Genomic DNA, 27,896 nt, shown 5'->3' on the forward strand with positions numbered 1-27,896 from the left:
CTCTTCAGTAATCTCGTCATATTTAAAACAAGGAAAGTATTACTTTCATTACTAGAAACCAGTGTGCTCTTAACAATAACCCGAGCTGTTGCTGCAAGGCCGTCCCTCTGATAATGTCTAGTCCTCGCTTCTTGAGGGCAGATTTTTGGGAATGCACAGGACTTATTACAGGAGCCGGCCGAATGGGGCATAAGATGCCTTCTCAGCCAGGTCTTCTTTATGAAACTGACACAGAACGTTCTGCTGTGTGTTTTTGCAGGGGCTCGTGGCACTTATTTAATTCACCCCTGCCCTCAGCCACTCTGTTTTGTTTTTGTATTTTTAAGATTTTATTTGAGAGACTAAGTGAGAGAGAGAGTACAGGAGCAGGGGCAGAGGGAGAGGGAGAAGCAGGCTCCCCACTGAGCAGGGAGCCCGATGCGGGACTCAATCCCGGGACTCTGGGATCATGACCTGAGCCGAAGGCACACGCTTAACGACTGAGCCACCCAGGCGCCCGTTTCAGCCAGTCTGTTCATCATCAGTTCCTTTTTACTGTATCAACACAACATTGAAACATTGTATCAGCACAGCATGGAAAACACCAAAAAGTTCTCTTATGCTCTGGTGTTAAGAGCACTGACTTTGACGTTGTATTTGAGCTCTGAGCAAGATAAAAGGAAATGCTTTCTGTCGACAACTGGTGTGCATCTCAGACTACAGGTCCGCCAAGCGCTTAGGCACAGCGCAAATCCTAAAACGCTCACAATCCGGCCTTGCTTTGTCTACACCAGCACACGCCGAGTGTCGTGCTCGAGCTCAGGTCCCGTAATGACCAGGGCTCAGGACATCACATAAAGGAGCACACATGTTAATATGAACACAGGAGCTTCGAGGCACAGACGGGGCTCGGGGTGGCCCTGGCAGTGGCCGCAGAGGCAGGTGGGGATTCGGTCCAGGATCTCGACCTCTCACCGGAGACACGGGGGATTCAGGCAGAGATGTGCATGTGGAAGCAGGTGGCCTATGGAGAGACCAGGGTGGGACCTGGGGATAGTGTGGGCCACAGCCACGGGGCTCTGAGCCACGGCAGTAGCAGCGGAGGGTGGGTGCCGCTGGAGAGACTGCCGGGAGGAGGGACGGAGCGTGGGTGTCATCTCAGGATGAAGGCAGCACTGAGAAGGGCGGTGTGTGTTCTCTGGGGTCCTCTGCAGGGCCTCCTCACCCTACAGACAGCCTACGCTGTCTGGGACCAGCCGACACAGGCCCAGTGTGCCTGGGTGGTATCTGGGGCCTGCTGGCTGGGTTCCCATCCCCAGTGGGCCCCCTCCTCACTGTTGAGGAAAGGGGCTCAGTCTTCCCGTCCATAAGATGGGCACGATGGCACATTTCTCAGTCCCTCGGGGGCACCCCCAGGCCCAGCCACAGGGCGCAGGCTTCTGTCCTGTCTGCACACCTGGACCCCTGCACTGGTCCTCTTCCCACAGAAACTCCCGAGGCCGAGGGTCCCCCCTCCGTCCTCCCTTACAGCCTGGTCACTGGGCTCTCCGGGTCCCCGGGCTCCACAGGGTCTCTGGGCACAAAGGTAAAGGACAGTTTTTTTTTTTTTTTTTAAATGAGCTTTTCTGAAGTACCTGCTGTACAAGGAACCCCTGGGGCATCACTGATGGCCTTGAGCTCCTTCTGCCTGTCTTACGTGTCCGGCTGAGCCGTGAGCCCATGGGGCACGGTTGTCCTGCCTTTCCCATGAGATGGAACTTATCTTGGGAACAGCTTTGAGTGGGTGCATGGCGTCCCTCCTAAGGGGTCCCCCTGAGGCCATATCGGCCCCTCCACCTGCTCTCCCGCATCCGTGGACCGCTTCTTCAGGTGCACATCTGAGGGCCTGTGGACACAGGCCCCTTGGCGCCCGTTCCGAGGCTCTGCTGGGCGCCAACACCCAGCTGCAGCAACCCGCCGTTTCCTGGCTGGTGTGGGCGAGGCCCTGCCTGCCTCTCGGCGGCAACGCCCTCTCCCACCACCCCCACGAAACTCCAGCTCAGACCTTCAGATACACCTGACACCAGCCTGGCTTCTGTGTGCCGCCTGAAGTCCCCTCCTCCCAAACCTCTCCAGCGAGGAAACTGACACGCAACTAGGTGGTTGGGTTTAGAATCCAGAATTCCCATCGGGGGGGTCCTGAGACCCAGGCCACCGTGGTCCAGCCCAGAGAAGCATGGGTCACTTCTCTGCACCTTCCTGAATCTGCACACCAAATGTGGCTTGTGCCCTCCTGCCAGGGCGGGGGGAGGGCTCTGCTGCCATTCCCAGGCAGGAGGAGCCCTGAGCTGACATCTGACTCCTGGACACCTGCTACCTGCCACCCCCAGCTCCCCAGGGCGAGGCTGGCTCACTCCCGGACCCACGGGCATCCCATGAAGGGAATCAGCCTCTCCCTGCCACGTCCACACCTACGGTGGCATTTTAATTAACCTAAGGCTCCAGCTGTGTTTGCTCCCTGCTGTGTGTACCTAACCCCGGCGCTCGCCCAGATTCATTAGGTGTGTGACATGAAGTTGTTGATCCTGGAGGAGAACAGGACTCCTGGCTGGTCACACCAGGTTGCAGCTTATGCCCTCCGGAGGGGAAGCGATGGGTCACAGGCCCTGCCTAGAGGAGGCAGCTCATCATGGAGGTGGTGGTTCCTGCAGCTTTTGTGTTTTTCCAATCAGGCACACAGAGCCTTCCTGTTTAGTTCATGGAGACTGGGCGGGGGGGCGCCAGGGGCCATGCGTCTGCTCAGGGACCTGCGGCGGGGGGGCGGTGTGTGGCCTGCCAGCCAGGTCACCAGGGTCTCACTGGCCTCCTCCCCCCTGGGCCTCAACAAACGTGCAGAGAAAAGTACGAAACCAATGTGGAAGAGGAAGGGGAGCGGAGAGCGGGTCAGGGTGGTGGGGTCGGGGTACCCGGTGCCTGACCGGGAGGCTGGGTCTGCACTGACAGTGTTCACCACGCTGATGGGCTACCAGAGCTGGTTTGCAGTCAGCTGGAAAGGAAGCCCGAGAGGAAGAGGGAGGAACAGGCTGACCCAGGGCAGCACCATGTCAGGAGAAGCAGCAGGGGTGGAAGGTTGAGGCTGTAAGGATCCAGAGAAGGGGAGCTGGGGTGCAGGGTTGGGGTAGGAAGGTGGGAGGGGGGCTGCAGGAGGAACACAGTGGACCGAGAACCCAGCAACCACCGCGGCCAGCTTCTCCTGCTGCCCCTGGGGAGCAGACACCCGCCTGCCGGGGTTGCCGTGGTAATGAGACGAGGCAGGTGGTGCCCGAGTGCAGGAAGCAGGCCTCCCACCATGTCCTCTGGCAGAAAGCGGCTGGAGCAGGCTCTGGCTCCGCCCACCACGTCCTTGTCGTTCAGGGCCTGGAGCCTATATTCAGGTCAGGCAAGTATTTTTGTAGGGTCCAAGGGGACACAGGTTTGTCCATGAGGAGATTGCTCCATGCCTGGCCTAGCTTTTCTTGCACCCCAGGATGAGGAGGGACTAGTTCCAAGCCCCCACATCAGCCAGGGCAGCAGCTGGGAGGGGCCGCGGGTACTCAGGGCTGCGGGTACTAGGGGCTGCGGGTCCTCGGGGCTGCAGGATACTCGGGGCTGCGGGTACTAGGGGCTACGGGTCCTCGGGGCTGCAGGATACTCGGGGCTGCGGGTCCTTGGGGCTGCGGGTCCTTGGGGCTGCAGGGTCCTCGGGGCTGCAGGATACTCGGGGCTGCGGGTCCTCGGGGCTGCTGGTCCTCGGGGCTGCAGGATACTTGGGGCTGCGGGTCCTTGGGGCTGTGGGTCCTCAGGGCTGCGGGTCCTCGGGGCTGCAGGATCCTCGGGGGCTGCAGGATACTTGGGGCTGTATGTACTCGGGGCTGCGGTACTCAGGGCTGCAGGATACTCGGGGGCTGCAGGTACTCGGGGGCTGAGGGCACTTGGGGCTGCAGGATACTCAGGGGCTGCGGGTACTCGGGGCTGTGGGTACTCAGGGGCTGCGGGTACCAGGGGCTACAGAACCAGAGGCTGCAGGTACTCTGGGCTGCGGGTACTCGGGGCTGCGGGTCCTCGGGGCTGCGGGTACTAGGGGCTGCGGGTCCTCGGGGCTGCGGGTCCTCGGGGCTGCGGGTACTAGGGGCTGCGGGTCCTTGGGGCTGCGGGTCCTCGGGGCTGCAGGATACTCAGGGCTGCGGGTCCTCGGGGCTGCAGGATACTCAGGGCTGCGGGTCCTCGGGGCTGCAGGATACTTGGGGCTGCGGGTCCTCGGGGCTGCGGGTCCTCAGGGCTGCGGGTCCTCGGGGCTGCAGGATCCTCGGGGGCTGCAGGATACTTGGGGCTGTATGTACTCGGGGCTGCGGTACTCAGGGCTGCAGGATACTCGGGGGCTGAGGGCACTTGGGGCTGCAGGATACTCAGGGGCTGCGGGTACTCGGGGCTGTGGGTACTCAGGGGCTGCGGGTACCAGGGGCTACAGAACCAGAGGCTGCAGGTACTCTGGGCTGCAGGTACTCGGGGCTACTGGTACTCAGGGCTGTGGGTACTCGGGCTGCTGGTACTCGGGGCTGCTGGTACTCTGGGCTGCGGGTACTCGGGGCTGCTGGTACTCAGGGCTGTGGGTACTCGGGGTGCAGGATACTCAGGGCTGCGGGTCCTTGGGGCTGCAGGACACTTGGGGGCTGCGGGTAATTGGGCTGCAGGAGACTCGGGGCTGTGAGTCCTCAGGGCTGCAGGACACCCGGGGGCTGCGGGCACTTGGGGTTGCAGGATACTCAGGGGCTGCAGGTACTCGGGGCTGCAGGACACTCGGGGCTGTGGGTACTCAGGGCCTGCGGGTACTCGGGGCTGCGGATACTCGGGACTGTGGGTACTCGGGGCTGCGGGTCCTCAGGGCTGCGGGTCCTCGGGGATGCGGGTACTTGGGGCTGTGGGTACTCAGGGGCTCGGGTACTCAGGGCTGTGGGTACTCAGGGCTAGGCGGACTCGTCCTTCACACTTTGTGTTTTAGTGTGTCGTCGCCTACCCTGTCTGCTAAATACTGCGGATTTTGACCAATACCACTGCATTTCCTCCCATGAATCAGCAAGCCTTGTTTGGTGAAGTGCAGGGCCCATCACTTACTTCAGCCTGAGGCAGCCCCTGTGGGCCATTGTACACTCGGCTCCGGAGAAAGCGGGCCTTCTGGTCACCAGGCTTCTCCCCGGGGAAGGTAGATGGAAGCCCCGAAACCCCACTCAGGGAAAACACCTCCACAGCCAGGAACGCGGGCAATGGGAAACAGTCGTGCAAACTGCCCCACGAGGCCAGAGTCCACAGGGCGGCCACCATGGGGGTCAGCTCACGCTCACCCCGCCCCGTGGGGCCTGACCCTCCTCGATTCTCTGCAGTCTCCGCCTCTCCCCTACGGTGCAGACTGTGGGGCAGAGCCACATCAAGCTGTCTCCCTGGATAGCGAAAAAGGTTTGAGTATCCGACACGACCCAGTGAAGAATGCCTAAGCGAAAGCCTTCTTGGCCCGACAGCAGGCTCTGTGCGCGGAACTCTGGCCCCGGGTGGCTTCACCGCCCGTCACACGAAGCCGAACACAACATGGGCTCTGGGACTCTGCCCATTTCTGAGAAAAGTAACTTGTCATCCGCTGATCGGGGTTGACGTCCACGAACCCTAGAGCGATGCGCCCACCCGCCAGGCCCGTGGTCAGCCCTGTGTTGGATGCATTCCTGGCCCCGACTCCGGGCTCCAAGCTCAGCTGTCCCCACAGTATGGAGTGCCATCCCCTGGCCATCCTCTGAGGCTCTGCAGGGCTTCAGCGGCTGAGCCGGTTCCCAGAGCTGGTCTCTGGCCCTGGAGACTTGGCTGGAAAGGCCCGCGTGCCCTTCGGGCCCCACAGCCTTCCCTGGAGGATGGGCTCCCCACACGCTCTGCACCCCAGAGAACACAGCTTCAGGGACAGGTGGAAGCCAGATACAGAGCTGCAGGTCCTCGGACAGCTGGACGGCTCGTGCGTGAGAAAGCCCTGGCGGGCGCCGAGAAACAAAACACAGCAGGCGGTAGAGACGGGTGGAGGGCCAGGCTCCGGAACCGTGGTGAGCACATGGGGCAGTGCCCCTGGCATGGGGCGCACCTGCCTCCTAGGAGCCAGAACTGCATCCTCAGGGCCTCCAGGGTGGCGGCCAGGCTCAGACAACGTGCTACAGAGAAAATGCCTGCGTACGTGGCGCCTCTGCACCCTCCTTAACTTCTCTACATCCCCACCTGTGACCCCAGCCACTTAACACGCATGTGCTGGGCCGGCTCTGGGTGCTGGACCTGCGGCGGGAGCTGAATCAGGGAGAGCCCGCCTGGGAGCCAGGCCTCTGCGGCAGCCGCCCAAGGGCCCACTCAGAGCAGGTGTGAGCACTGCAGACACAGGCTGTGAGGACAGGAAGGGGTGGGCTTGAGTGCTGTGGACGTGCGGCTGCAGGGCATGAAGGTGGGTCACAGTTTGGGATGGGTGGGTGAGGGGTGCCCCTCAGAGAAGGACACATTTGGGGAAAAGCTCAAAGTGGGCGATGGATCAGCTCTGTGGGTGTTCGGGGCAGAGTCTAGTCTATCCCATTCATAATTTGGGACTTGTCCTGGCCCTTCTCTGACCGTGGCCAGGGCTGGGGACCTATGTAGCTCATGCGCCACGGCCCCACCTCTGGAGCGCTGGTGTCTGACCACTCACGTCCTGCCCCCACGCCCCCCAGGGCATCTGGCACACATTTCTCGGATGAATGAATCCCGTGTCTGCAGAGGGAAGACCTTCCACCAGCAGCTTCCTCCACAAACTGCACATCGTGGTTCTGAAGGGACCCGTGGCTGTCCTTCCCAGATGCAGGATGAGGGAGCGGGAGGCCCAGGTGCTGACGGCTCCTGGCTGAGGTCACGGCCCACGGTGGCTGCTGTCTTCCTCAGAGCACAGCCTGCTGCTGGCGGCCCTGAGCCCGCACACCCAGGCCTTGGCCCCGAGAGCCTGCCGTGGTGCGGGAGAGGGGGGTGCGGAGAACCGTCACATAGCCCTCCCTCCACCATGCGCCCCTGTCCTCCTCCTGCTGAAAAGCCACGTCCCTCTGGTGGCGGAGCCTTGGGTGTGGTGTTCTTCTTTCCCAGAGCTGCTTTGGTTGCTGGTTCCTCATGTGGTGTGGGCCTCCTTGCATCTGACCTGGAGGTGTGCGGGGGGGCTGTGCAGGGTCTGGGGTCCGGTGGACCCGCTGCCGTGGGCTGGGGCCATGCTGGCAAGTGCAGCCATGGGACAGGCTGGATTGGCTTGGCTCTGAAGTCCTGGCCATGAGCCAGGGGCGCGCAGCCTGGTGGGCTTGAATGGCCCCGGCCCGTCCCTGGGGCAGCGCGTGAAGCCTTGTGCCCGCCGGTGTCGGTGGGGGAGCCTCGGGGCGGAGTGGACAGGAAGGAGGGGATTGGAATTGTCCCGCAGGTCAGTCTGGCCACGTGACAGGCGTGAGTGAAGGGGGGTTGTGCAGCGGGGGTGGGGCGGCTGCCCCTGTGGTGAAAGTGCTCCCCCAGCGTGACGTGGTGACCCCGTGGCCCCCTGAGGCCCAGGCCGGTGGGAACGCGTGCGAGTCTGCGACGTTATAGTCCAACCGTGGGGCTAACCTGCAGGCAGCCGTGAAGGCTGCCCCCAGAGCCTGGTCCAGCTCAGGACGGTGGGGCGCGGGCTCCAGCTCCGTTCCAGCCCCTCAGGCTCTTCCCGCCCAGGACCTGGTCCTCCACTAGCAGCCTGGTCACCTGGGAGCTCGTTAGCGCCATCCCCAGCCCAAACCAAACCTGCGTTTTAATGAGCTCCCCAGGGGTCCCCCTCCCCTTTATATTTTCCCGTCCTTAGCCCTTGGGGGCATCTGAGGCCCCAGCTGCTCAGGACCTGTTCACATGCGTGAACAGCCGTGCACGCACACAGCTCTTGGAGGAGCACAGACTGACAGACGGGACAGACTGGAGCCCCTGGGCCAGAGGGGCAGACCCTGCCCCGCCCCTGTGGGCTGGGGGCCCCGCAGGGAGGGTGCTGACGGGCGGCGGGGATGGAGCTGGGGCCGCGGGAGCCTCGCTGCAGGGGCTGGGCAGCTCCTGGCAGGCACATCTAGCGAGCAGAGCTGAGGCTCAAGCACCAAGGCCCCGGGGGCAGGCTGGCGGGCCACCCAGGAATGGAGCCCTGCCGCCTTCCTTTGTGCGCCCAGGACGGGCGTTCCGGGAGGCAGGCCGCCGCCTCCTGACGCGGGCGCGTTGGTGGTGACAGCATGACCTTAAGCCTCATCTCCCTGCTGTCGCAGGACCTCTCCGGGCTGTGGCTCCTCCTGAAGACCAGCACAGGTGCGTCCGGGCTGTGCGTTGGTGCTGCAGGGGTGGGGGACTGGGTGCGGGGGCAGGCGGGGGCCTTCTGGGGACGCTGTGTGGGGGCCCCCCCCACAGGGGCTGCACAGACGAGGCTGGTTGGCCCTGTCGGGGTCCAGGGTGGGGCGTTGCCAGAGCCAGAGCAGGAGCCCCGCTGCTGAGAGGGGGCCTGTCAGGCGCCGCCGCTGGTGGGGGGCTGTGACTGCCTTCTCCCCCAACCCGGCCCTGCGGGTGCCTGCCCTGCCGTAAAGGTGCTCACCTGGGAAGTGGGAAGGAGCTCTCACCGGGGCTCCTTTGTTCGAGCTTTCCGGGAGACGGGCTTGTGGTGCACTGGCCGGAGCCCCAGAGCCTGGGGGGTCAGCGCTGCGGTCCCTGGCAGCGACTCGGGCCAGCACTGTCCCCACGGCTGCCGGGGCACACGCATCCCGACGGAGGGCTGTCCAGCAGCCAAGCAGGCCTGGGGGCCCAGCGCAAGACAGTGCCAGCCACCGGGGCTCTGCGGGATCTGCTCCCGCCCCGGCCGGAGGGTGGGCACGGCCCACGTCCCCTTGTTGCCGTTCTGAGGATGGAAGGGTGCTCATTTTGAAGTGATTTGTCCTAAGTACATTTTCCAGCAGGTGCTTCTGCCAAAGGTTGACAAATGAGCTCATCAACTATCTCTGTAAATTTGATGAATCTGTCAAATCTTAGCTATCAGTGGCAACTGGAAAACATCCGAAATTTCCCGTTTGATGACGGAGGCCCTGGGTGTGTGGTGAATGTGCCCGCCACTGAGGTGGCCATGAGGACGGGGTGGGACACCAGCGTCGCACGTGCAGCGAGTGTTGGACTTGGGGCCTGGGGTCAGCACGTCAGGGAGGAGGCTCTGGGGGAGACGCTGTGTTGCACGAGGCTTGGCTGTGGGTGGGCCGTGCTTTCAGGGCACCCGCCGCGTGCCCGGCCGCCCCACACGTGTATTCTGTTCCAGGAGGTTCTTCAGTTCGACCATGAGCTGTTTCAGAGGCGGCTTGTTTTCCTAAGTGGGGACTAGCTCTGGTTCTTGTAACTTGAGTTCCTCCAGGAGACGTTGCTGTCGCCGTACACAGGTTTTCGAAGGAGCATCCCGCGAGGGCCTGGGTAATAAGGGTTGGAGGGTCTCCCATCCGCACGAACTATTTGCTGTTTCCCAGAACAAGGATGTTTGCCTGAGGAGGAAGCAGCTGTTGGTGTGTGTGGCGGTGGGTCTTGGTCCCACGGGGGGCTGCGCTCCTGCAGGCCTGTGTCGTTGCATGCTGGGTTTGATTGGCACCTGCTGTTTACCAGCAAGGATGCCCACGTTGCCCTTCACGTCCTCATAGTCGAGGTGGTACCTGCCCTGAGTCAACAGGAGACCAAGGGGAGGCCACAGGCGTGTCCGTGTCCCGGGGCGACTCACACCACAGAACAGGACGGCGCGTTTGAGCCGCGACCGCATCACAGGCTTGGGCGCCTCCTGTCTTGTCCTCATGACCTCAGTGAAGTCAACAGTGGTGTGTGACCCCTCCCCACCAAAACCTGCCCCACCTCCTCCAGCTCTCCCCGTCCGTCCCTGCCTCCCGCGCGCCGGCCCGTGTGCGTGCCCAGCAGGGCGGGGGCTCCCGGTGGGCCAGCGTCCCTGGAGCACCTGTGCCCCTGCTCTGCAGGCCACCACGGTGAGGCCCGGAGTAGACGAGACGTGCAAGGTCTCAGTGAAGGTTAGTGCGACCTCTTGTTTGCTTGTAGATTTATAGAATTCTTGGTGCTTAGAAAGTAGGAATAAAGTGCTTGCTTACAATTCAGGGAAGAGTTTTGGAGAGCCTCTGGGATGCCTGGAAGGACCTTGCTGTTGGTGTCAGTGACGGACCGCACCGCGCCTCCCCTTCTTGTGCACGTGTTCTGTGAGCCGCCTTCTGAGGGTGGATGCAGAGGAAGGATGCTTGCGAGCACCTGCCCTGAGGAAGGACCAGAGGCAGTGATTTTCCTGATCTGTGATTCTTTAATGTTGACAAATAAGAAAACACCATCAGAAACATTTCCTTTGTTTTTAAACAGCAGTGGCTGGATGTGGGGTGTGTGTCCCAGGTGTGTGTGTGACGCGTAGGTGTACCTGCTGCTTGAGAGCCAGCAGAGATGCTGGTGCTGATAACGTGGACCTGGGGGACTCCGGGCCGGGTGCCCCCAGCTCTTGGGGTGCTGGCGCCGTGGGAGGCTCTGCCCAAAGCCGGGGTGTGCAGCCGGCATGCTGTCACCTGTGCTGCTCTGGGCTGACAGCGTTTGCTTTTGCTACGACCCAAAGCCTCAGTTTCTGAGGAGCAGGCGACGTTGGTCTGACTCTGTGGGTGTGCATGCGCAGCTGGTTGTTGGGCACACTTGGGATGGGGCTGGTTCTTTCAGCTTCTCTCCTTCCATCCTCCCTGGCTCCAGAAGCTCACTGAGATCCTCGGGCATCAGCCTATTCAGCTTCAGGGGCTGGTCCACACGGCACCCCTCTCCCGAGGGCTAGCCAGGTGCTGTTCCAGGAGCTCGCTGGGCTCAGTGTTCCTGGGGCCACGGGCGCTGGTTCTGCTGCAGGGAGGGCCCAGCGGCTCTGTCTGCCAGAAATGGCCACTGCCCTGTCCTGGGGCCTCGTCCAGGCCACCTGAGCAGATTCTTCTCTGTCCTGGGACAGCACAGAGTTCACCAGCAGGAGCGTTACCAAAAATGACAGGACTGCAGATACCTTGTGCAGAGACTCGAGTATGGATCCTCACCTTTGATGCAGGAGCTTACTGCAGTCAGTGAGTTCTGGGTGGTTCTGGCTCGCCATTCACGTCACCTGGCCTACCTGTCCACCCATGTCAGGCTGGTGTGGCTGATGCCTAGCTGGTCTCGTGCATCTCCCTCACCCCCTCATCCTGTTCTGGGCACTGAAAACCCACTGTGTAGCCGCGGGTGATAAACCCAGACTGCAGGGTGGCCACGAGGCCTTCCCGCTGGGCCTGCCACGCCAGCCCCACTTCTGGCCACAGGTGTCACCCGTGCCACTTCTCTGGGAGCTCAGTGAGGTGCCGCCGTCCCTGCTCTGCGGTCGCTGGCTCCCAGGTACACCAAGCACAGAGGGCTTCGCAGTGGCACTCGTGGCACGGTGTGGCCTGATGGCTTCGAAAGCAAACAGCACTCTCAGTTTTATGGGTGCACCCTCTTCCCCAATATTTGTGCCTTAAAACCTGTCATTATGCCTCCGTCGGGTTTCTGAGCCTTGGCCCAGAGGCCCTTGTCACCCTCCTTTCAAGCCTCCTCGTGTGGACGCTCATTTGGCAGCAGGGCACGGCGGGGGGGAGGGTGGTCTCAGCTTCCCAAGCCCCTCGGCTGGCCTCACCCTGGCTGTACGGTGTCCAGGCCAGCGGTGAGCCCGCATACCTGCTCTTGCCCACAGGGGAGGACAGTCTTCGGCCTGATCCCCAGCCCCGCGGGGCATGGACTTTGGAAACCTTCTGAGTCCCATCCCTGGTTCCCAAACCTGTGCAGGTGCACACTTGGCCGCAGAGCCAGGGAGGCGACTTGGTGCTCTGTTAAATTAAACAGAAGTGTGACTCAGAATTCACAGGAATTTCAAACTCAGAAAAGTTCAAAGGGAGCTCCTGGCTATGCTCCGTCCTAGATCTGACCACTGTGAGCACAGTGGCCCATGGCTGCAGGGAGGTTCTGGGAAAAGTGGGGGCCAGCCCTGTCAGCATTCCGGGAAGGACAGGTGTGTGACAGCAGCCTCGGGGGGGACACCCGGGTGTGGGTGTGAGGAGGCCCTCGCTTGTGGCAAGAGCACCCTTCTCAGTTCCAGGGGCTCCAGGTCCCGTGGCCCGAGCGGCAGTCAGTGGTGGGCCTGGCCCCTGGAGCCCCTGGACGGGACCCCAGCCCCACGACCCGCGCGGCAGCCCGAGAGTGAGTGCTTGGCCTCTCTCCCCCAGCCCCCAGCCCAGCACCCTCTCGTCTGCCACGACAGTGACAGCCGGAGCTGAGTGGGCTGTGTCCAGGGCAGGGCCCAAGCTGGACTCGTGGACATGCACCTGCTCAGGCTCCGTGTCTGGGCCAGTTTCTGTGCTTGCCTTTGTGGGCCTTAAAACAAAACCGGGCCCATGTGCTCAGGGAGCACCTGCTAGCTGAAGGCCATATTCGTGAGGGCTGCAGCAAAAAGTCCCATGAATGGGGCGACTTGGCCACACAGCCCCCTCGCGGCAGCCCCAAGCCCTGGGAAGCGTCCCATGCAGCCAGCCTCCCTCCCTGACCCACCTGTGTGGACCCCCAGCCGGCAGGTGAGGGGCTTCCCTCGGGGTTCGGTTGGCTGGCCTGCGGGCCGAGTGCTGATGGGGGGGGCTGGAGCCCACCACTGCAGGTCCCCGACCTCCACCTCGGTCCGGGGAGGGTAGAGGGCGCCCACTGAGGCACTCCCAGGCCTGCTGCCATTCTCCCCGTCTCTAGCGGCTCCACGACAGTGCCCGCTCGGGCTGGCCTGGGGCTGGGGAAGTAGGAACGAACCTGCTGAAGAGGGATGGGAACGAAGGTCCAGGGGCCGCCAGGGCAGGGTGGAGCGCCGTGTGACTCGGGGGCCCCGCTCGCCCCAAACGCAGCCTCTGTTCTGTCCCTGCATGTCACAGCTGCCCACTCCCTTACTCCGGACCCGCTCCAGGCACCGGCTTCTCCTCTCTCAAGTGCCAGAACCGGCGACGGCAGCGTTGAAACTGCAGCGGGGGGCTGCAGGGGGCTGCATGGGGCCTCCCGAGCGCGGGGCCTTCCGAGCGTGGGGCCCGCCCCTGCCCAGAATCAGACGCGATGACCCTCGTGCACTGAGGGTATGAGGAGGTTTCTCACCGACACAGGGACTCCCTGGGCGAGCAGGGCAGGCCCAAGGAATGGTCCAGAATGGCCCAGAATAGCCCAAGGTGGTGTGAAGGCAGGGAGGGCATGTGCTCTGGGCAGTGCTGTGCTTGGGGGGCCTGGGCTCCCTGCTGCAGCCGAGGGAGCACTTTCCCATGGGCTCGCCCAGGTCGGGGCAGAAGTGGGCCTGACAGTGGCACCCGAAAATGGAATCCAGGGCGTGAGGAGGACTTGGGAGAGCAGGGCGTGGGCACGTGTCAGTGTGTGCCCCTGCGGCACGTGGGTCTTTGTCTTCTCAGGCTGGGATCAGAGCCCACGTCAGGAACTGTCTCCTCTAACAGGGCTTCCAGTTTTCAGAGCTGGTCCTGAAACAAGGTCTTGAGGAAACGTCTGATGTTGACTTAAGGGGGGAGATGTTTTCACACCTGTTCTGACGCGTTAGCGCTGCCCGCGTAGTCCTGTGTGCTGTTCCCTCCGCGCGTGCCCGTCCCGTCCCTGTGTGTGCGTGTGTGTGTGCAAGGCTGCACGTCTGAGGGGACACTGGCAGTCCCCTGGCGCCTGCGGCGGAGACCCCTGTGGGCAGCAGTGACACCTGCCGTTGGCGTCCTTTGCCGTGTGGAAGCGAACACCGTCTCCCGTGGTTGTTGTTCTCGGTAATGGCGGCCGAGGAGAAGACACCGTGGACAACACTGTGGGCTCGATGCCCCTGGCCCCGGTGACTTAGAAAGCCGGGCGCCGGCCAGGGCCCAGGGCAGGCTGCGCATGCCGAGCATTGGTGACAGCTCAACACCCACGCACACGCCAGGCACTGCGCACGGCCACCCTGCAAGCAGGATGCGCCGAAAACTAGCTCAGGAGGCAGAGGAACACCCGGAAACCAGAGAGCCCCGTGTGGGAAAGGTGAGTCAGCACGTGGACTGCGGCCCCCTGGCTCTAGCCCCTCATCAGAGCGACTCCCAGAAGGCCGCACGGATGCACCAGCAGCCCTGCATGCCAGGGGCCCTGGGGGCCTGGGCACGGTGCGCAGTCGGATTCGGGTTAAAAGGTGCTTAGCGGCTGCTCCCTGAGCCGGGCCTCCAGGGCCGCGGCCTGACTGTGGGCTTAGGAGCCCGATCCCCACCCACCCCGCGGTCTCCTCCACCTGCAGCAGGGACAGCATTTACGACCTCGAGTCAGAACGCTACTCAGGCTCTGACAAAGAAAAACAAATACAGAACTATGGGGTGATTTTCAGTGCCTCTGGGATCGGCTGAATGTCATTTATTTGACCACCGACACGAGGGTCAGGGACCCACCGAAGCACGTGATGGTCAGGACCCTGCCGTCCGCTGTCGCCGGGGCCCAAGCTCACCAAGAGGTCCAACTTCTCCTGCTTCTGCTCCGTTGAGCCCTTCAAGCCCCAAGGAGCATCTGCACTTACGAACCCGTCCCTGAAAGTCACCCGCATGACAAGCCTCAGATGGACAGTACCCTGTCCCTCCCTTTGAGGTGCTGCTCCTAGCATCTCCTTGGTCCCTGCTGTGTGGTCTCTGGCAAGTCTTTGGACATCTCTGTGCCTTGGGCTGCTTGTCCAGCAGACGGAATATAATGCTCCTGCCTGCCGGGTGGTTGTGACAGATGCGTGGATACGTGAAGAGTCCCTGGTAACAGTGACACCACCACGGGCGTCTCTACGATGGGTTTTCTCGTGCATCGACTGAAGAGTCCCATGGCTGCTCTCACCAGCCTGAGTTTAGCAGATTCCTACACTCTCTGGTACCACCGCTGCGCCGACCGGCCATAGACGTTCAAGAGACGCTTGCCTTTTTGACTGATCTGAGGCCTGGGCGGGTTGGGGGGAGGTTTTTTCTTCTCTGCTCCGTTGGCCCAGCCGGGCCTCATGTCGGACTTCCCCAAAAGTCGTGTCTTCGTTTTAGCGAGGACGAGCTGGGCACGTCCCCGCCGGTTACTGGAGCAGCTCCTGGCTGCCCCACCGGCCCCCGGAACCCGGGGTCCACTCAACTGTGGAGCCTGCACACAGAGACCTTCGGGGGCTCCGACCCCAGTGGCCCCACCACGGGAGCCGAGCCGGAGAAACGCTCGGGGCTGGCTGGGAGGCAGGTCGTGAGCACTGCCTACACTCGGGGGCCCCGCACCGGCCTGGGCCCCTGTGCCCTCTCCACGTGCTTGCCCAAGTGGCCTGGAGCCTGTGTTGAGGAGGACTCTGAGGGTCACCGGGGCTTGGTTGTCTGCCTGTGGCAAAGACAGAGGTGTGGGGCTGCTAAGCAGGGCTTCCGCCAAAGCCTGGCTTCAGGCAGCCCCTGGGGCCGGGCTGACACCGCTACCTTCCTATGGGATAGTGTTCCAAAAGCTACTTTGTACCAAGCTGTGTCTCACTCAGAGCCCATGGAGTGTGTGCTGTGAGTATCCGCAAGCCCAGGTATAGGTGTGAGTGGGGACGCCCTGCAGGTCCTGGCCTGCTGTGGGTGTGCACAGTGCATCCCGCGGCCCACCTGGCTGACACCCTTCATAAGACGGGTGTTGATGAACGGGCAAACGTCCGCTTGATGGCGGATACACACCCTCCTGGCGTCCCTGAGTGTGCCATGGACAGCACAGCCTCGGACTTGCCGTCTGTCCGACTGGACACGGGTGTGACCTCAGCACCGCGTCACCTGGAGGCACAGCTCATGCTGGGACTGCAGCCAGCGTGGGGCAGGCAGGGTAGGAGATGCAGGGCACCCATTCTGTGCGTACCTTACCGAGGCCTCCAGGTGGTTCCCACGCAGGCCTGAGCTGCAGACCCGCCAGGCAAGGGTGTGCAGCCTTGGGAGATGTAGAGCCTGGAGCTCTGAGGAGCAGCGTGGGCCTCGGGGCTGCGTGTCTTCATCTGCACCCGGGGGCCACTATGGCCCCAACGGGCTCCTAGATGGTGGCAGACTAGTCTGGAGCTGAGCCGGGTCCCAGGGTGGCTAAACTGTGAGGCGAGGGGTGGTTCCCGCCGAAAGGGTGAGTGGGCCATGTGTCTCCTGCCCTGTGCTGGGCCCCCAGCCCTGCCCCTGCGGGGCCCCGATGGGAAGCGCTGCCCTCTCTGCGACCAGACCAGACCCTCATTGACCTCCCGGACGTGATTCTTGCTCCTTGCCCGGGGGTCTCCTTTCACGTCTGGCTAAGACAGGAATGCTGGAAACAGGGAGTTATCTATGCGGCATTGTGCTCACACAGAGCCGTTCTGTGAAGGCGCGGGGCCTCGCCTGACCCTCTTATTGGGCCCGCGGGTGGGGCGACCCCCTTCCTGTCCAGACTTCTGACCCTGGAGCACCGGGGAGGCCTGCCTGTCCCCCCGAGGGTTCCTCCATTTCCTGCTGAGCCAGCGGTCCACCGTGTCCTCTGCCGCACAATGCGGGCCTGGCCCACATGGAAGAACTGCCCACTGCACCCGCAGGTCCAGATCCCACGGGGCAGAAGCAAGCAGGTGACAGTGACAAGCTCCTTGTGCCATGGTCCTTACTTATTTCCAGCTTTATGAGAAGTGGGCAGTGACCACATAAGCCGGAAGGACCTCTAAATGGAGTCCATGCCTGTGGACCCACCTGTGTGCTGTTTCCAGCTTGGGCTGTGCACAGAGTGACACTATTGTTCACACCTAAAAAGGGGCCTTTGACCTAAGACAGTATTAGAATGCGTTCTGCCCCAGAAACCTTGCGAGTGTGGGATCCACAGCGAGGCTGCAAGCTGACATCCCCCACAGTCAGAAGTCCACGGGCTCCAGAAATCCTGCACCAGCCTGTGTGCATGTCAGGAAGAACTTTGCCGAACTAGCTGGATTCCAGATGCTGCTGTGGGAAGTCACCGTGTCACGTGCCCCTCGCTTCCTCTGTTCAGCGCAAGTTCTTTGAGCTCCTATCGCAGCGGGTGCTGGGCCGGGCCCTGGGCTTTCGTAGTGGCCTGCAGACGCTCCGGCAGGCGTGCAGGGCACCGTGAGGCCCAGCTCAGGCCAGGAGGTGGAGAAAGGCCTCCCTGAAGACATGACCTCTTGGCCAAGAATGGAGTAAGATTGGACCGGCCGGCAGACATGGGAGACACATTACAGGGAGCAGCTCATGCAAAGGCCCTGAGGCCTGAGGGACCTGGTCCACCCATTGGAGGAGCTCTGGGAACACGAGAGTGGCCAGCACCTGTGGAGGAGGGTGGTTGACGAGGCCCAGAGATGTCTCTCCCAAGGAACCACATTCACGTTGACAGCGGTCTGGCCAGTGGGACCATCCCTCTGTCAGACAGCACAGGAATGGTTGGTAATAGTAGGCCTGTCCCTAGCACGTGGGAAAGCCCTGTGCCGTCAGGTGAGCTGGGCACAGAGCAGACTGCTCATGCAGGACTGAGCTCAGGACTCTGGGAGCTTGGGGAGGAGGTGTTGCCCAGAAGGCTCTGCCAGGCGGACGCAGCCTGAGGATGTCCGTGCAGTATCCACCGTCAGAGGCCTGGACACCCATAGTCGTCTTTCCTGATGGGCTGGTGGAGTCTGGTGGGAGTCTTGAGGTGCCAGTGATGCCCGCTAAGGGACTTGCCCGCTCAGTGTCTGCAACTTTCACCCGCCCCTGACACGTCTCCAGACTTCCAGAGGCCTTGCCCCTCCCCCACGGTCCGTGCTCCGTGGCGTGCGTCTCCGGGCTTACAGAGGCTGAAGGCGAGGATCCGGGGCACAGGTGCAGTATTAACCGTGCACTTACGCCCTCCTTCCGAGGGGAGGAAAATCTGAACGTCGCCCCTGCCCCCCATCCAGGCTGCGAGCTGCAAACGAGTGTGTGTGGACATCGTCTGGAATTTAGAAACACGCTCCACACTCTCAGATCAGTTGTTCTCAGCCCTGTTTTCCTACCACAGAGGAGAGCTGCTGCGGAGATGCCTCATTGCCCATGGGCGGCGGCCTCCCTGTCAGGTCCTGCGTTCTGAGTGTGATGAGCCCTGACTGCTGTCACCTCCTGACCCCAGCCTCCACCACCGCCGCCCTGTGGGTCTGGGCGGGCTTGGGGTGGGTGGCAGCTCCACGGGGAACCCGCCCATGTGCCCAGTGTGTCGCCGTTTACCCTGGCTTGTTTGCAAGACCAGAAGAGCAGGCTTCCAGGCTGGTCCGTGCAGGGAGCGTCTTGTTGCCGCCATAGGGATTTTCCGGGTGGAAGAGCTTGGACCCAGATCTCCAAGCTGTTCACGGCCTGGGTCTTAAACTGGGTGTGGCAGGATCCGTGAAGCATCAGCATGGGTCCTGAGTCTCCTTGGAGAAATGGTGTTAATGTCCCAGAAGGCAAATTCTGCCGGTCAGCTAGGGTCACGTGGTCGCTAGCGAGGCTGTCACACACCAGAGCAAGGGCGGGCGCCCCAGCTCCACGCGCTCTGCAGAGACACGCGACAGCCCCACCCCAGGCCCCTGATCTAGGACTTGCCAACTGCAGGCTGAGTCCCCTTACCCGCCGGCGTCTGGCTCAGGGACCCAGCTGGGCATCCCTTCCTCTGTGTCCGCGTCAGGCAGGCAGGGGGCCCGTGCATGGGACAGGGCTCTGCACGTTCCCACGTGCGTGTATAGAGGGTGTAGACCTGCAGCAGCGGCCAGGTCTCCTCGCTGACCTGCAGGCGTCTGCCCGGGGCCGCACTGGCCCTGAGGGCGCCCAGACCGCTTCCAGAGCAGGGGTGGAGGCTGGGTGCTGCTCGCTGGCGGCTTGTCCTCACTCCCACCCTCAAGTGCCTGTGCCCTTCTGCCTGCGCGTCCATCCCTCCTCCCACCTGCCCGCCTCCTCACTGTGCCTCTGACACACACCACATCTTAAATATTGATGAACCACCCGGCACACAGCTTCCTGTGCGCTGAGAAACAAAGGTTTCTGCGCATTGGAAACTGGAATCCCTTTTTCCGAGCACGTGACCGCTGGTCCCCTTCGGTGTTCGTGGATGTGTGCGGCTGCGTAAGGCGGTTTCCACCGAATGACAGTGGTGTCTGTCTGCTCTCCCTGCAGATGAAATCATGCACCGGGACATCACCCCACTCTGCGCCGCAGACATCCAGGACCAGCTGAAGAAGCGCTTTGCATATCTGTCTGGTGAGCGCGGGTGGGCAGGAGGGAGGGTCTGTGCGCCAGGTTGTGAGCACCCCTTGGTTTCCTGTGACTATGTGGGCCTGGTCCAGGCGCGGGGAACCAGGGACAAGGCCTAGAACATGGCCTGCTTTGGATTTCCCCGAAGGTCGGGAGATGTTGTGCGGTGCCTGGGGGAGGCAGCTCAGGGTCCTGAGAGCAATGCAGCCCGAGTGCTCCTGCCTGCAGATTCCAGAACGCTCCTGGAGCAGGTGATGCAGAAATAGGGCACAGCTGACCTCCTTCTTGCAGCGTCCAGGGGCCGGGGACCTCCCTAGCCAAGCACACCTAGCTTCTGCAGAGAAGGCCCCAGAGCACAGCCGACATGGACAAGCGGCCGACTCAGCCCCAGCACCTGTCCTGGGGTCCCCCGGTATATCCCCAGACCCTGCGTGGCTGCCACACTCCCCTCAGGCCCCGGTTTGCCTCCACCCTGTGGGACAACCTGCTTTCCTGGCTGGCTGGCCGTGGTGCGTGACCTCAGCCGCTGGACAGAGCTCGTGCGTCATGGGTGCTAAGGCTATGATTGCACCTGTGCAGCCGCCCTCATGGCTGCATGGGGGGCCCCCAATGGACAAGACAACCTGCCATGGGGTCCTTGTGCTGTCAATCGGGGCCTCCCCTTCTCCGGCGCACGGCCCTACACGCGGACGGTCCTGTCTCCTCATGAGCCCCCACACCAGCCCCGCACCCGCAGGGCTGCCCTGGCCCTTCCCTGGCTCACCTGCCCGTCCCCTGGGCTGGAAGCCACTCCTCCAGCTGGGCCCTGATATGTGGTCCCTGATACGTGGCTCTGATGTGTGGCCCTGACATGTCGACCCTGACGTGTGGCCCTGGTGCGTGGCCCTGATGTGTGGCCCTGGAGTTCAGGGGTCCCCGCGGGAACCGAAGGTTATCAGCAGGACGGGGGTCTCTGTGGGGACGAGTTAGCAGTAAAGCAGGTTTGCTTCATGTGGCGCCTTGGTCACTGGGGGAAGCGCTGCTCCCAGCGGGAGGAGCGGGGTGTCCTTCAGAGGACAGAGAACCCCTCGACAGCACAGGGGTCGTGGTGCCCGGCAGCGAGATGCTTAGCCAGGAGGCTACAGGCCCTCTGCCGGCTCCCCCCATCTCCCCAACCTGTTCTCGCCCCCTCAGGACCCCAAAGGCTCATGGCTCTAGTGCACCAGTGACCAGGACTCATGACCTTGACCTTCCTGCAGGTCATAATCCCACCGCTCTTGGCATTACCTGGGGAGCAAGCAGGGCCACAGGCCGGCCCTGAGCCCCCCCCGCCCCGCCCCGAGACACACCTTTTCTCTAGTATCCAAACGCCAGCCGGCGGTTTGGGAGGGGACTGTGCAGACGTGACGAAGGACCCCCTCGGGAGCTATGAGATCATCCCCGGGGCCCTGACCTAGCGGGCTGGGCCTCACGGGGCCCGGGCTCCTCCCACACGAAGGAGCGTGAGTCCGGGGATCTGGCTGAGTGACACTGATGAGGGCCCGTCCCATGTCATGCCGCACCCAGCACCTTCCATGGTGAATGTCGGCGTGGCTCGGGGTGCGCCCGACCCCTCCCCACCAGCGCCTGTGCGGTGTGCCTTACACTCGTCAGGAGGATCTGCCCCCCTCCCTGGGTCTCCCAGACACAGTCAGGTTTTCAGTATCATTCCATCAACGGCCATCACACCTGCTGTTTTTGGACATCATTGTAATTTGGCAGGATAACGCAGGACACGCCTGAGAAATGCCAGGAGGTGCCCAGTGGCCCGAGCCGTGGCGGGGGGCTGCCTGTGTGTGCTTCAGTGAGATCCAGGATGTGGGGAGCCCATGCTCGCTGCCCAGCCTGCCCCAAAACTTGGCTCGAAACAAGCCCTTTTACTGGTTTGTTGTTAATTCCCTGGGCGGGAATTCTGGAAGGGCCGGCCACGTGGTTCTCTCTCCCCGGGTGGCGCTGGCCGGCTGGAACGTCAGGGGGCTTCTCTCACACATGAGGCGTTTCATAGCCCCTGCGTGACGCCGGCCGCTCCCTCCCTGGCAGTGCGGGCACCCTCCCCAGGAGGGAGCTCAGAGCAGGGAGGGTGGACCTGCGTTCCAGACACTGCGTGTCTTGCGGCCCAGCCCGGAGAGCTACACCTCCTGACTCAGGCTGTATCAAACAGGCCAGGACAGGGGGCCGGGGCAGGAGAGATGGGCCCACCCCTCAGGGGGGCTTGTCTCCAGCCACCCCGGCACCGGCGAGCAGGCCGACCTGGAGCCTGGGCCCCAGCGACTTCTGCGTGCTCTCAGCCCCTCCCCGGATTGTTTGCGGGACAGTTCAGACCACGTAAGCCCCAGACCAAACTCAGCCTCCTCTTCAAGCGCCTCTTCCCAGGTCCCGAGCCACATACCCGGCCAGCAAAGCCTCTCAGGTCCTCCCGCCCGCCTGGTGCCCTCCCCCCTCACGCTGCCAAAGGGATGGCCCCCTTCAGATCCCAATTGTCTGAAGCTAGGAGGTCGGCTGTAGGGAGGGAGGCTGGGCTCTGAGGGGTTTAAAGGAGCTCCCGGCGCAGAGAGCCATACTTCTGGGCGTTAACGAGCAAAGCAGGACGAGCAGCAGCTCAGTCGTGTGGAAAGAGGCACAGGGACCATTCCGGAGGAAACGGGCCGCGAATTCTGGCGGCTGCCCCGTGGCGGCAGAATAATGGGGGGTTGTTGGAATGCGTGTCACTCTTGTTCACACCAAGGGCTTCCTTGGAAAGCACACACGTCTCTCCTAAGAAGCAAGCACAGCCTTGACAAAACGCCATCAATTCTAAGCAGACGCTGGTGCTTGGGGAAGGCACCCGCGCTAAGCGCTGCCTCACTCTCTCCCCAGGTGGGCGCGGGCAGGACGGCAGCCCCGTCATCACCTTCCCGGACTACCCGGCCTTCGGCGACGTCCCCGACAAGGAGTTCCAGAATGTCATGACCTACCTCACCAGCATCCCCAGGTACGTGTCGCTGAGCCCCGGAATGTCAGAGAAGAAGGTGGTGCTGAGGAGCTCATGGCCCCGCAGAGCCAGCGGGGTCCAGAGCCTGCGTCCTGCCCCTGCCCTTGGGAAGTGTCAGCTCCAGCCCCAGCGCCTGGGGTCCGATGGAGCCTGGGACCCTCCCTCGATCCGTTAGACAGACTGGGCCACCGTGAGTGGCAGGGGCTTTTGTGCCACGGGAAGGAGGCCACGGCGCAGAGTGGCTGAGACCCTCTGGGGCTCAGCCTGACCCGTTGTCCCCCTCACGCCTTCACGGGGGTAGAACTGACCCCAGAGGCGACTCCCCCAGCTGTGGTTCTGTTTTATTATGAGCAGAGTGAGAGCCCCTCTTCCAGAAGCAGGGAAACTTCTTCCGTAGCTCCCCAGCTGCACTGGGGCTGACGCCACACCACCTGGGGAGCCCACTCCACCAGGAGAAGTGGTGAGGATGTGGACCTCACACCCTGATGAGCGACCGCCATGGCCATTGAGCCTTGCGGGTGACCTCGTTCCTCCGGTGACATCGGGGCAAGGAGGAGGTCAGCTGCAGCATAGGAGCTCATTCCCCCGGGTCCCCAGAGACGCCACCCTCATTCCTCAGCATCCGTAAGGACAGGTTTCTGAATTTCTGTAAATTAAGCTTCATGAATTAGTCTAATCTAGAAAACAGACCCAAAGAGCAAATTCGATCGGCTGGTTCCTGTCGTATGAAAACTGCAGACCAGGGACAGCCCATCACCGATCAGTGCTGGGGAGTCCTAGATTCTTCTAGCAACCTGGTCGGGGGGAGCCCTCCTCAGGGACGTGGGTGCCGAGTAGTCTCCTGGCAGGAGAAAGGTGGGGCCACGGCCTGGGTCACACGGGGTCTGCCGTCCTTTCTTTCCGAGCACCGGGCTCTGGGCGGGTGGCCTGGGAACCCGGCAGCTTCCTTAGGGCCCCTGGGCCGGCCGTGTGCCCTTGAGGGGCTTCCTGGTGGGGCTGTGATACCTCAGAGCATCTCCGTTCATTGTCTGGGCCCCGGGATCAGAGACAGGATGGCGGTCTCAGGCCTTCTCAGCCCCCGAGGCAACCGGGCAGGGGTGCAAGCTCACGGCTGTGAGGTGGCTGGAAGATGCGGGCTCCCCCTGGAGAGGCACTGGGGAGGGTCCTTAGGGAAGGGACGCCAGGACGCCGGGATTCGAAGACATGGGGGAACCCAGGACGGTAACTCCGGCCCCCCATGTGCACCGCGGCAGGCACGAGGGACAGGGCAGCCCCTTGAGTGTGAAGTGACTGAACTCGCGGTGGTTTTAGGGAAGGACAAGTTCAAGGGATTTGGAGAGAAAACGGGGACGGCTGGGGTGGGCTGCTGACCGTGGACACCCGTGCAGTCCCTGGTCCTCTGGGTGGGGGCCGTCCTGAGTCCGGGAGATGGTGGCCGGAGCGGGCCAAGGCGGCCTGGCTGCAGAGCTGGCTCGGTGCAGAGCTGGGGGTCACAGGGCCCTGTGTTTCCGGGCACCCCTAGATGTTTTAAAAGGCAAAGAATCATGTTATATCTGGAAATGTCAACAGCCAGTGACCCCGGTCTGATGTCGAAGGTGAGTCCTTGCTCCAGGCCACAGGAGGCACGATGCTGGGAGGGGGCCGCGGGACCCCCAACACACTCTCGGGCCTTCCAGGCTTGTACGTCTCCTTGCCCGGGGGTCCCCACCCTCACTAGTCGGCAGATCTTCTGGCCTCAGGGCCTTTGTGCTTGCTGCCCCTCGGTGGACCACTTCAGATGGCTTCTTTTCATGCTTCAGGCCACCTCCTCAGGGAGGCCCTCCATCACACCCGCCTAGAGAAAGAAGCAGACCCTCCACCCTCAGGGCCCCTCACCCGCCAGGCTTCCCGGATCTTTTGTGAAATGGTCGTGCTGACTGCGAGGTTTTGGTCCACGTCTGCCCTAGGTCTCAGGCACGTGGTAACTGTGTGCGGACTCATAGACTGCCTGTGCGGAGGAACGAAGTCAATCACAGGGCCAGCTGCCTGACTCGGAGGCCCCCCGTGCTCCCCCTTGTTTGGGACAGCAAACTTCCAGCTTCTCTTCTATCCCCAGCAGAACGAGTGCTGTGCGGGACCCTGGTCTCCGGGAGCACGTGCGTGGCTCACGCGCAGGCAGAGGGAAGGAAGTGCGGTTGGGTCTGTCGCTCCGCGGTGCTGGCTGAGAGGCCGCTTTGCGTATCTGAGGCCTGGAGCCCTGGGCTCCATTTCCGGAGACAAGGGTGTGCAGCAGCTGGTCAGCTGTGGTTTACTCACGTCTCCCTTCTTGCCGGAGGAGGGCGCAAGCGCGAGTGCCGGAGAGCCAGATCTGGGCCCGCCTAACCCCACGTGTCCATGATCTGAGAAGGCAGCTGTGGGCCCCCAAGGGCACGAGGGGCCCACAGAAGAAGAGGAACTGGGTGCTGGGTGTGTGGCCGCGGGCAGGCGGCATGGCCGAGCAAGCATGAGGCGGCACCCGCGGCCTCGCCCTGAGCTCCCGCCGCCACCTCCTTGACGGGCTGTCAGTCCTGACCGTGAGCATTGCCGTTGAGGCCGGCAGCTCCGAAAGAGGGAACTGTTCCTGTGGAGCTATAAAGTAAAGGAACGGGCGGTCTCCCTGCATGGGGCCGCTGCATTCCCGCACCACGGACACTCACCAAAATCGCGGGGCTGGAGCCGTGCCCAGCCCGGTGCCAGGGGAGAACGTGGCACACAAGGGGGGTCATGGCTCGGCTCTCCTGTGGGGGCCCGGGGTGCGCCCACCGCCTCCCTTGCGCAGATCTCTGTCCTGACCTCCCTTGCAGGGTCAGGAGATGGGCGGGGCCCCTTCGAGAAGGCAGGCCGGAGCCCCTCACTGGGCAGGCTGGGGCTGCCGGGCCGGCGCGGCCTCCTGGTGGAAGGGTAGCACAACAGCCTGCCTGGCGTGGGCTTTCTCATGGCAGAACTCGCACATCGGCTGCTTCACAATAAGTCACAGTTTTTAAACCCAGCTTCAATTTCATCTTTGAAAATAATGTACCGTGTGCTACGTCAGTCGTCCTCATCGTTAATGCAAATGGCCCGAGTTCAGCCCCGGCGCTGACTGGTAGTTATGGTTGAAACCCGGCATCGCACCATGGCGGGCTTTGACTGCGTGCATCCCCCGCATGTACGTGGGAAGCGCCTCAGTGGTCTTCCGAAAACCTCAGTCAAGGGAACGTGGGACAGTGCTGGGATTGGGCGGGCGGCAGTCAGCCGGTGTCCAGCAGTGTGGTGGCCGCTCAGCCGGCGACCCTGGGAGCTCTCGCCTGGCCTGAGGGCCGGGTCTCGCCATCCAGATCCCTAGGACGCTGGCCGTTCCTCGTGCGGCTCACTCAGCACCGTCGCCCGGCCTTGCCCAGGGTGCCATCTCTGACCTGCGCACAGCGGAGAGGAAGTCAGAGACAGGCACCCTGGGCCGGTCACCCCGTCACTGTCCGCGAGAAATGTCCAGGTTCTGGACACACTTGGACCCAACAGTGAACAAAATAAAGTCCTGCTACTTACGTTCTCAGGAAATGAAGTAGGTTATGCACAGGGGTGTGGAGTTTGGAAAGGGAAGAACGAGAGAGAAGGGAGGTGAGGGGCCCGGTCATGGGGGGAGTGGCGGGTACCCCAGCCGCGGCCTTCAGGGCCCCCCCCTTTGCCCAGTGAAATGGGGCAAAGTTGCATTGTGGGAGGGGCTGCAGTCTCCGGGCAGGGCATGGTGTCCCCACTAGGAGGCAGCAGTGCAGATGGCCCCAGGGTTTGTGGGGAGCGGTCACCCGAGAAGGGAAGGAGCAGGGGGGAGGCCAGGGCCACATGTGAGCCAGGGATCGGAGCTCGGTCCCAGCAACCTGTAGGTTTGGGAGTCATGGGCATTTGGGGGGTGAGGCCCCCAGGGGTGGGGTGGGGGCAAGGGGGGGAGACCCCAGGTGTCCTGGCTGGGGTGACCACCCGCGTGGGGCCTGTGGCTGCTTAGGGTCCCCTCCCTCCCGGGTGTCCCTGCTGCAGCCCTGCACATATGGTCGGCTCGCGGGGAGATAGCATGAAAGCCAGGAACTCAGCGCGAGTCTCAGGACAACAGACAGCTGGGGCCCTGGCAAGAACAGTCTTGGTGGAGGGTTGGGGGCGAAATGTTGACTGGAGTAAAATTAACAAAAACTGGTGGAGCAGACTCGGAGACTAGGGGAGCAAAGAAACGGACCAGGCAGCTGGAGAGACGGATGAGGACCAGGTTCTCTTTTAAGATGAGAGAACTCATGACATACTTATGCTGATGGAAATTACTCCATAAAAACAAAGAAAAGTATCAACAATCTGATTTCTCTTACATCTAACCCTGTTCTTTGTGCGCTGCCTCTGAGTCCATTACTAAGCAAACCGGGACAGGGATTACAGAGCCCGTCCAGGGGCACAGATACCCCAGGCTCCAGTCCCTGAACCCCTTGGCCCCTCCACTCCTGTGGTTCTAAACCTGGACCCCCTTCCCCTCCCGCATTCCACACCCTGGACCCCCTCCCCCTCCTGCATTCCAGAACATGGACCCCCTCCCCCCTGCATTCCAGAACATGGACCCCCTCCCCCCTGCATTCCAGAACATGGACCCCCTCCCCCCCTGCATTCCAGAACAGGGACCCCTCCCCCCTGCATTCCAGAACAGGGACCCCCTCCCCCCTGCATTCCAGAACATGGACCCCCTCCCCCCTGCATTCCAGAACATGGACCCCCTCCCCCCTGCATTCCAGAACAGGGACCCCCTCCCCCCTGCATTCCAGAACATGGACCCCCTCCCCCCTGCATTCCAGAACATGGACCCCCTCCCCCCTGCATTCCAGAACATGGACCCCCTTCCCCCCTGCATTCCAGAACATGGACCCCCTCCCCCCTGCATTCCAGAATATGGACCCCCCCCTGCATTCCAGAACATGGACCCCCTTCCCCCCCTGCATTCCAGACCCTCAATGCCCCCGCTCCTGCGTTCCAGACCCTGGACCCCCTCCCCCTCCTGCAGTTCCACCCCCCCTCCCTCCAAGCATGCCCCCAGTCCATCTCCTTCTTTCCTCTCACCTGATGGTGGAGCTGGTCTTGCTCCATCCGCACTGTGACAGGAGTGGTTTCCAAACTCAGTGTGATCCCGTCCATCCCCACAAATGGGGTCGTGGGAGGCTACTTCACATAGGCATGTGCATATGCACGTTCACACATGCACACGCACACACGTGCATAGTTGTTCAGAGCCACACGTGCATAGAGTTGCCAACATTGAGATAAATTTCCGACTTTTCTTTGAAAAAGCAGTTTAGCAGCCCTGGACTTGCAGCTCCACACAGGAACCCTGCAGGAGCCCCCCGTGCTGGGCCGTGGAGGCTGCATGCACCCCTCCCCTCCAGGGTTTGGAAGATAACCTTCCTCCACAGTCTTTCCTCAGCACAATTAAATCATAATTCAGGAGCTTCTGGAGTTAACTGAAGCTGATAACGAGGTTGACTTTCCTTGAACCTGGTTCAAATCACCTAGCTGCTAGGGAGATAGAGATCCGGTCCCTCAGCTGGCCTCCATGATGGGCACATAGAGCCCCACACACGTGTGTGCACAAACATGCAAGTACACAGACATGCGTG

General features: G+C 62.4%; 1 protein-coding gene across 13 annotated transcripts in view; it reads left to right on the forward strand.

Annotated features, from left to right (window-relative positions):
- Nucleotides 1-27,896, forward strand: part of MCF2L (MCF.2 cell line derived transforming sequence like) — a 134,910-nt gene that overhangs the window by 63,942 nt on the left and 43,072 nt on the right. For 12 of the 13 annotated variants that reach the window (XM_088021916.1, XM_088021903.1, XM_088021909.1 and 9 more), the window contains exons 3-4: nt 19,191-19,274; nt 22,143-22,257. In XM_088021916.1, coding sequence (XP_087878042.1) covers nt 19,191-19,274; nt 22,143-22,257 — 199 coding nt within the window. The remainder of the gene's footprint in view (nt 1-19,190; nt 19,275-22,142; nt 22,258-27,896) is intronic. The other variant, XM_088021910.1, reaches the window with a different exon arrangement.

The sequence above is a fragment of the Eumetopias jubatus genome, unplaced genomic scaffold (genome assembly GCF_037043125.1).
Source record: "Eumetopias jubatus isolate StellerSeaLion01/CBP00866 unplaced genomic scaffold, mEumJub1_p1.0 scaffold_3, whole genome shotgun sequence".
Classification (NCBI taxonomy): domain Eukaryota; kingdom Metazoa; phylum Chordata; class Mammalia; order Carnivora; family Otariidae; genus Eumetopias; species Eumetopias jubatus.